Source organism: Tympanuchus pallidicinctus, unplaced genomic scaffold, assembly GCF_026119805.1.
Source record: "Tympanuchus pallidicinctus isolate F22 unplaced genomic scaffold, pur_lepc_1.0 scaffold14, whole genome shotgun sequence".
Lineage (NCBI taxonomy): Eukaryota > Metazoa > Chordata > Aves > Galliformes > Phasianidae > Tympanuchus > Tympanuchus pallidicinctus.
In genome coordinates this window covers 8,870,319-8,880,109 of record NW_026294659.1, presented here as the reverse complement: position 1 = coordinate 8,880,109, position 9,791 = coordinate 8,870,319, and the positions used below count along the sequence as shown (strand labels likewise).

Below are 9,791 nucleotides of genomic sequence, written 5' to 3'. Positions count from 1 at the left end.
AGACGAGTTTACGTTTGTACTAGATGACAATATTGACCCTATTTCTGTATCCAAATCTACTTTTCTCTCCATCAATATCAGTTTACAGCACTTTATTTTCACTTTGCCGATATTTCTCAACCCATGTGCCCTGGAACGCAGAAATCCCAACTCAGTGACCTCGTTGTCTTCTTTACGTTGTAACTACAGACTTGTGTGCCCTGTGACGGGCGCTGCAGACAAAGAAGATCGCGTTGGAACCCTGGTTTGCACGGGACGGCAGTAGCGAGCTGCCGAGCCACGCCGCCGCACCACCGCCGGCCGCTAGGAGGCGCTGCTCCCCACCCACCGCCGGCGACTCCTCTCGTCGGCGCTCTCTATGGCCGTTGCCCGTGGCAGGACCTCTGTTTACTTCCGGCAGGCCGGAGCGGCTGCATGGGGCGCGGGGCCGAGCGCTGGCTTCGCGTTGCTATGGCCGATCCAACGGAGGAGGAAGAGCTGCCGGTGCCCGGTGAGTCGAGGGATGAGCCTCTCCGCCCGCTGCTGCTGGCTGGGCGGGGGGACAGGGACATCTCGTTCGGCCGGTGCCCTTCCTGGCCGTCTCGCCTCCCTCCGGCCTGCCTGCCGTTTCGGCCGCGTGCTGCCGTCCTGTGAGGGAGGACGCGGTAACGCTGCCGACGGGTGACGCTGGGGCTGCCTCGTTTCCTCGCCGGCGTGGAGCGGTGCCTTGGTGTGATGCGGACTGTTGTGTGCTCAGATGCTGACCGTGGCCGGCTGGCAGGCTGCAAACTCAAAACTAAGTATCGTTCTTGTGAAGGCAGCCTGAGGGAGCCGGGCTCGTTCAGCCTGGAGAATCTCCAGGAAGACTTCATTGTGGTCTTCTGGTACTTGAGAGGAGCTTAGAGCTCGGTCTGAGGGTGACAGAACAAAGGGTAATGGCTTTTAACTAAAAGCGGGGAGGTTTATGTTAGATACGAGGAAGAAATGCTTTTCCCAGAAGGCGGTGAGGTGCTGGCAGAGCTGCCTGGAGAAGCTGTGGTGCCCCATCCCTGGAGGCGCTCAAGCCTTCCAGGTTGTATTGCAGGACTTGTTTGGTTGTTGCTATGATAGCCTTATGATCAAAGGCAGTTGAGACAACCGGTGTTCTGAAGGCTGATTTTTGGGGGCCTTTTTTGGAACATACGTATCTTTTTGAGTGTGAGGAAGACAGGTCAGTTCTTTGAGTTGCCACTTCTTTGCAGTGTGCGCCTCGCTCTAATTCAGTTTGGGAAACTTGATTGAATTTAAGTATAAACATAAATGAGAATCCTTTGTCTCAGCTTGCTCTCAGGATGAGCTTTTTATTTTACTTTTTGGGGGTAGTTTTTCAAATTTCTTTTTCCTTTCTGTACCTAGTAGTTTTTCTTAGAGAGAAGTGAGAAAGTGCATTTACTTTCAAATGAATTTGTATGCCCTTAGAACACAATAACACCTGATATTTTAAGAAATTTGTGGGGGCTGGGAAGAATCAGAAGGACTGAAATGCGAGCATAAAAATCATGTAGCTATGGTGAAGCAGAACACTTCTGCCATTATTATTTTATTAAAAAGAAAAAGATAGGTTACTAAAACAACTGGATTAATAGGAAATTGCTATTTTAAAAGGTATGAGGTGAAATTTACTTTCACTAAAATCACCACTGTGATTTATATGTTGGCTTTCTATGTTTTTAGAATCAGGGGCTGTTTTTACTTTTGGAAAAAGCAACTTTGCAGAAAACATTCCTAGCAAGTTCTGGTTCAAAAATGACAAGCCGGTCTCTATATCATGCGGAGATGAACACACTGCTGTTGTTACAGGTCAGTATTGGAAGTAGCATATTTGATTATACATATAATACATATACAAATACATGTTTATACATTTGGACAGCTTGGAGAGCTACAGTATGTATTTGAATTCTGAGGTAATGTGTAAAATGGGGAGAGGAGAAGAGACTGCTTATACTGTGGCTGTGGGATGCCTTTGTAGTTAATGTGAAGTCCAAGAGCTGTTGTGAGTGAATCTGTAATAATTGAATGCAGCATCTTGGATTTAAAATAAGCACGACTTTGTTCGCCTTGAGTTTCCTTTAAGACAGATGGTGTCCAGTGAACAATCTTAAATGTACAGGTTTGTATTGTGGAAGTGAACAGTGTCTACTGAACTCTGTCAACAAGCTCACTAGGAATCTGCCTATAACAATCTATGAAGTTGTTTCTCTGAAAGGAAGTTCTAAATGATTGGTTTACTGTCAATTGAAAATAACCCTTGCAAAAATAACACAAAGAACTTCAGAAAATCCTACTAAAATAAGAAATAAATTGCAAAAGTGTTCAGAGAAGCTCAAATGCAATACATTGAGCAGTCTTTCTGCGTGTTTTCACATTTTCATCTCTTTGAAATGCTGGAAGCAATACTCATTGAAGAGTTTGCTCCATTTGTTATATGAATGAGACTACTCTTTTGTGATGAAAACATGTTAATTATATTGATAACTGACTTCTGGTAGAGAATTAGACTTTATCTTGAAATTGCTGTGCATATTTCCAGGAATTCCTTCTTGAAGTGGATTTACTATTCATCAATGCTGTGTGCTGGGCGTTGCCCAGGATATATATATATTTTATATATATATATATATATATATATATATATATAAATAATTTCTTATATATGTAAGTAATTTCTTATATATATAACTAATTTCTTGAGGTTTTCTTGCCGTGTCCCCAAATAGAGTTGAAAATGCTGGATTTTCTACAATTAATAATTCCAAGCATGATAAAAAAATACAGATTTCATGGACTGCAGTGCAATTTGAACTGAAATTATACAATGAATTTTTCAAGCCTAACTTCACAGGATGCATGAATAAATTATGTTTTGAACAAAACTTCACACTTCTTTTTGGATTGAACCTATTCTATTAAGTTGCCTGTTGCATAAAATTAATCAGAACGTAACCTGGGGCACTGGAAATTTTCCTTTTTTTTTTTCTTCTTTTTTCAAGTATCCTTTTGTATGCCCACACCAGTATGTGCTCAGTTCAGACTGGTCAATTGAAACAGCCCCCTTAAATTCTCCCAGCATTTACTCTTGGCAGCTCTGTTAGCCCAAGCAGCAAACATCCTCTAATTCCTGTGTCCCTGTAAATGACTGCTGCAGTAAAGCTTTAGAAGAAGTCAAGTTGCATAGGGTTGCATGCAGCACCGTTTCTCTACCAACTCTTATCTGTTCTCCCCAGTATTTCAGTGTATTCTTCAGATGTTAAAAATGTGTCTGCAGCAGGCCTTTGCTACTGTGGTATGCAGATAAATCGTGAGGGGTGCATCTAGGTAATAAGTGCTTCATTTTCCCAGAGCGTTTGCGGAGGAGGAACTGCATAAGCATAAAGTAAATAAAGAAATCCTCGATACCAAGTGTTTTTTTTTTGGAACATTGAGAGTAGAATGTAGAGGCAAAATGGAAGGTAAAATATTGTGCAAAACTGAACAAAATGAGAGGAACTGCACGAGTCATGCAAAATGATGAAGACGGAAGAGAGGACATCTATGACCCTCATTTGTTCTTCACAAGTATGCATGTGCACCACGCATTTCTGCTGTTAGATGGAGTTGGATGATAGAATGGAATTAAAGCCTTTTGTGAATGTCGTTGAACTGCAATAAGACCTGGAAATAAAGAGCTCCAGAGGTGCGTGGTGGTAATGAGTTTGCTGGAAGGATGCAGACTTTGGGAGAAACAAGGAGCTCCTTGAAATCCAGCTGAACCTGACTGGAAGAGAGAAAAGTATCTCAAGCAGGTGTGTATTAATGCATACTTCATTTTAATTTCAGTCTTTATTTACCAGTGGCATTTCCCACACCACCTTCTGGAGGACATGGTGGGAACTGTGTATTTAGAGGACAGAGATAGATTAAAACAATAGAAATGTGTCAGATGTGCACTAACGTGTTATACTAACCTGCCTCAGCAGTCATAAGTAAAACAGTCATGCAAGTTTATTCAAAACATTCCTTGTAACTGGTTTGGGATGGGAAAGACAGCTGTATCTGGCACTTCATTGAAATGAAAATGAAGAAAATGTGCAAGAGGTAATATGCAGCATTCTGATAAAATATTCAGAACACTTCAAATACTTCTTTCATGTAATCCAACATCAGTATTCCCTTACGACTTTTAGAGAGAAAAATGTAAACTAAGCATAAAAAAACCTCTACGACTTGGCTTTCCATGTCAGGAGTTACAGTCCAAAATAAGTTCTATTGACTCACTGTGGCTGTGTGTTGGAATAGTGAACCAGTGATCATATTTCTTGCCCCCATTCCTATATTCTTTGGCCTGAGAATACTGTTTACTTCCTGCATCTTTTGTAAGTGCAAGTTTTGGAAAGCAATTTGTTCATCCTGTTGGGAGATAGTGTGTAGTAATTATGACATTAATCATATTTTTAAGAATCTTCCTAATGTCATTCTATTAATATTTTTCTACAGACCTCTTAAAATTAATGCCTGTCTTATCGTTTATAGGCTTTGATTAGAGCATACGAAGCAGATCGCCCACGTTTGATCAAAGAGACCAATGCTATTCACAAGGAGGAAATGGGGGAAGGTGCATCTTCTGGACTCAGAACTCTGGAGAGAGTTGAAGCTCCCAGTGCAAAGTCCCAGTGCAAAGGGCAGAAGGAAAGAGATTCATGTGGACACAGAACGAGATAATATGTGCATAGTTTCAAGTTATGTAAAGCACTAAATATTCAGCAATGCAGACTAAAGAGACATTGGAATCTCTCTGGGTCTTTAGATGCCAAACTCCATCTCTTCTCTCTACCTGCTGGCAAGCCATCAGAATATGGTTCAGAACCTTTTACAGTTAGCTGCAAGAGGAAAATGAAGAATATCACTACGTTTGCGTTAGTTTTTGGTGTGCATAGGAGCAAGCAACATACTGCACTGTTTTTGTTTGTATGATGCTAAATATCTGAAGCATGACTGTTCTTACCTCAGTAAAACTATTGAGAATACTGTGACTTGTCTAAGAAAACTGATATCATTCCCATTTTCATGAGCTGTATTTGAATTGTATATGAATTCTTGTTTACTCGTGAAATAGCACAAATAAAAAAACCCCAACATGTTGTTTGGCATATGTTTGAAATTTTCTTCAGATAAAACTTCACAGTAGAATCTATAAATAATTATTTGAAGTCGCTGTGTACTCTACCTGTTTCAGCTCTCTTGCACACATACACCATGTAGAAACCCAGAGGGAAAATGCATGGAGCACAGATGATTTAAACAGATGGCTGTCTGCCATTATCATTGAGTATTTCAGCTTCCTCTGAATTCCTTAACTTTTAGCCTGGCTTCATGGACCGGAGCATCACGGGACAAATGGAGTTGTAAGCAATGATGGTTGTGATAGCAGCCACCATATGGGCTATTTACTAGTTAGGAGATGCTCTCTTTCTGAAGTCTCACAAAATTCTCTGTTCTGAAAGATGTAAGCATCTAGTGGCTTCTGTTAATACATCCAAATTAGTGTTGGCGAAACATCCACTGGTGATGTGCTTATGTCTACATGCTTTGGGGAGGTAGCCCAGTCTTGCATCTGGGAAGGTGCAGACTATTGTTAGGTGTATGTTTACATCACCAAAACAGTCCAAGTAGTTTCTTTATATCTTGCTGCATCTGTTCTTTTCCCTAACTTACTGTACTTGTCTTCTGCCCTCTATACCAGGTGGCCACAATCTGTACCAAAGTGGATGCAAGAATCATAGACTCATGGAATGGCCTGTGTTGAAAAGGGCCACAATGATTATCTAGTTTCAACCCCCCTGCTACACACAGGGTCACCAACCACCAAACCAGGCTGTCCAGACAGAGTAATTTGAGTCTGTAAGGTTTTTAAATGATCCTTGCCTATTTGCTGCTAACGTCGTTCCCTTCATTATGTCTGTGGTGATGACTGCAGGTAACTCAGTACTCAGTTATGAAAATAGGGCATTTTGCAAAGCTCTGGAGTGTTTCTTGGCCTGCTGAGATTCCATCAAATGCTTGTTTTAAACTGTTTTGCTATACAGGCCTAGAAACACTGCTTCATTATAGGTGTTTGGTAGGGTTTGTGTGTAGTGCCTATTAGTTTTTATTCACTGTCTGAATTGCCTACTTCTCAGTTTTCTTTTTTTCTGTTACACTTCTGAGTGCTGAAAGCCTGAAATTATCAAAGGCTGTCACTCAGCTGGTAAAGAATATAACAAAATTCTGCTCGTCTGTTAAGCTTCTTGTCTTATAAAGCAGTGTTTGAGAACTAGAAGATTGCTATAAGAAACAGCAGATTATGGGATTAAAAGCGTGACCTGCTGGAATTCTGAATGGGTAAAAGAGAATGTGATTTAATTGAATTATGTCAACTTGATATCATATTCCCACATGAGTTTACAGTGCTCGGCCTTTAAAATGTATGTAGCAGAGCTACAAAGATGCATATAACAGTGTAGGATGCCACTTGCTGATAAAAATTCTCCCCCTTAAGATGTGTTTTGCTTTCAGTGATATACCTCTGCATATGTTTTGGCATGGTTGCATTACCAAAATCAGGGTGGTGATATAAATGCTATTAGTGAAATGTGGTAAGTGTAGCCTTGACCTCAGGCTTTCCCCCACTTCAGCTGTACTGGAAAGACATAGTGTTGACATGTAATTGTCAAATCTAACAATTTGATTGAGATGTTAGGTAACAGTTAGTGTTTGATTTTTTTTTTTTTAATTCCTATTTTTATTTTATATTTGTGGTAATATTTGAGAAAACAAATGGATTTGTTACAAATGTAACTTTCTTACTATGTTTTAAAAATCTCAAAATCATATTTTGAGGAGGAAGTTTTTCACCCAGAGGGTGGTGATGCACTGGAACAGGTGGCACAAGGAGGCTGTGGATGCCCCATCACTGCAGGCATTGAAGGCCAGGCTGGATGTGGCTCTGGGCAGCCTGGTCTGGTGGTTGGTGACCCTGCACATAGCAGGGGGGGTGAAACTGGATGATCTTTTCAACCGAGGCCATTCTGTGACTCTATGATAGTTCAAAGTCTGTTTAAATCACATTCAGAACATTCACAAGGAGCCGATGCTAAGGAAGTACAGACTTAATATTTTGGTATTATTGTGTGGAATTGCTATTATGCATTGTGATAACTGATGGCTAGGGTGACTGAAATTTTATTTACGTGACAACTCCATGATGGAATCTAACTCACAAATGCAGAGCATCAGCAAAAGTAGATGATCTTGTTTTAACAGTTATAAAGGGGATTTTGGTTTTGGATCGTTGTTTTTACAAACCAGCTTCTGTTGCTGGAGGTGGGATTTTACCTTTGGATACGATGTTCGCAGTTTTACAAGAGCCATTAATTTAAAAAATGAAGTGATATGAATAAATGTAAGGTATTGTTAATAGTGTGATGTGACACTGATCTGCATGCCCAATGAGAAAACTTTTATCTGTTCTTTTACCTTCCTCTTGGAAAAGTGGGTTATTCTGAATGAAAATAATTCACTGCTTGTGATGTCAAACCTCAAAATTCAAAATAATTCCAAGCATTATTCCTGTTGAAGATTTCTAATCTCATGTTTTCATAAAGGCACACACAAAACTTCCTGACTGCATGGTGTTTTTACACATTCCTTCTTTATAGACAGAGTACCAGATTAATCCACGATGTGAGATGCAGAGAAGAAGAAAGACTCTTGTCGTAGACATATTTGTCCAAGGGAAAACCCATCTAATTTGTGAACACATTTGAAAATTTATCATCAATTATGTTGTAAAGGACTGCAATTTGCAGGTCATTTTAAGACAGGACATTTAGCAATGAAATATTTTCTCCCAGAAGACAGCAAAATAAGCTGAGAATCACAGATATTTGTTTATATTAATTATACTGCTGCATTATTGATGTCTGTGTCTGAGGTAGAGGAGTGGGTGCTCAGTTAATGCACTGTTATTTTGTCAGTACATCTATAGAGACTGCTAAGTCAGTCTGAGAGCACTCCTTTTTTATTTTCTGATGAGTGCTTTATCTGAGCAGTAGCTTAAGGAAAGGATGCTTGTTCTCCTCTTTTGTCATTTCTTCTGTGTACCCATTTCTGACTAAGTACATCTACACTGCAGTACTTGCTGAAAAATCAGGTCATACACATGGCATTGCCTACTTCTAAATCTTACATTAAAAAGTTTATAATAAATAGCATAATGTATGCATGAGCACCTCATCTTGTATGAGATATACAAATGCTCATGGATTCTGACTGTGCCTTCTCTTGCAGGGAATGGTAAACTTTACGTGTTTGGCAGTAACGACTGGGGCCAATTAGGACTAGGATCAAAGAATACTGTCCACAAACCAACATGTGTTAAAGGTTTGTTTAATTTCTTTTTTTGTCCTTTTTTGGTTTGTCATTGTGAAGAAGTGCTTTATTTGCAGCTCCAAAATAACTGATTCCTATTTCTTTGTTCATCACTTGCAGCATATTACTGCTTAAACTCTTAAAGATAGTTTAAAAGGAAGCCCCACTGCTTTTCCATCAGTTCCAGGTTCTGGGTTGTTTTGTATCTGAGAGTCATTTCAACTATATAGCATCCAGTCTTTTTAGCTCTTTTTAGCAAGTCTGTGATTTGTCCAAGTGGTCATAAATGTAGATATGTTTGTATAAAGTATAAAAAAGCAGTAAAATAATGCCCATCTTCTTACTTTGTAAAATATTTTCATTATATTGTTGCCTTTTGAATCCTTCCTTGCTGGCTTTATCTTGTCAAGCAAAACTGAGTGAATATTTTTTCCCTGCCTCCTTATGTATGTCCAATAATACCTGTCCCACTAACACACACCCCTTTTCATCAATTCATGTTTATCCTCATCCTTTCTCTTAGAGGATCAGCCTGTTAGCTTATTGTTTAAAAATGAATTCACCGTGTTTGTTCAAACTTTTCTTCTTGATTTATTTTACTTTACTGTTCTTTATCTGCTTCTCTCTCTATTTCAGTTCAGAGGGAGAATGAAAATTCTCTCAGGTTCACATTTTCTGTCAGCCATATGAGAGACTGATTCTTACTTTGGCTCAAATGGATTGGGTGTCAAGTTTTGTTTTACTGTCAGATTGCAACAGACAATAGAAGACAGAGAGAAGATGGCAGCAATTCAGAACAGTCCTGGCTTCCACTGAAAAAAAAGTCACAAGGGGGCTATCTTTCTTTTCCTGGCAGTAGGCAGCAGAAGAGTGTTCTGCAGCTTTTCTCACTAGCTTTCAGGCATTAGTTAGCTTTGGGAATGGAGTTGCAAAAGCAACATTTCCATTTCTGCTCCAGCTGTAATAATTGTGGCTGCTCATTTTCTGACAAAATCATTCTGGGACTTAACTGAAAACTAATGAAATTGGTTATGAAAAACTGCCAGCTATATATATGATTGATTAGCCTAAGTGGGAGCAAGGTTAGGGAGCACAAGCTTCTAGTGAGCTGATCAAGATTATTGCTGGGAAATGAAACAGCAAACTAATATTGTAAGAAGAAACCAAATATTGGAAATGTCATGATTCCTGCCTGCTGCTGAGGGCAGGTGTCAGGATATGTAGGATTCTGAGTTTGGACAATTTCTATTTGTGTATTTTTGACATCAGAGACTTCATCCTTAAGCAAATAGATTTATGTAGTGGCTTGGTAGGAAAGAGAAAGGAATTTAATCTGAATGTTATGGTGCTGACGAAGATTGATTTGAAAGGACTGAAAAGGATTT

The 9,791-nt window shown here is 39.6% G+C and overlaps 1 protein-coding gene across 1 annotated transcript in view; it reads left to right on the top strand.

Annotated features, from left to right (window-relative positions):
* Positions 1–354: 354 nt before the first annotated feature.
* The window catches only part of RPGR (retinitis pigmentosa GTPase regulator), a 41,918-nt gene continuing 32,481 nt past the window's right edge, over positions 355–9,791 (top strand). The window contains 3 exon segments of the mRNA XM_052674320.1: positions 355–490; positions 1,693–1,818; positions 8,326–8,418. Of these exon segments, the coding sequence (XP_052530280.1) occupies positions 415–490; positions 1,693–1,818; positions 8,326–8,418 (295 nt within the window). The 5' untranslated portion in view covers positions 355–414.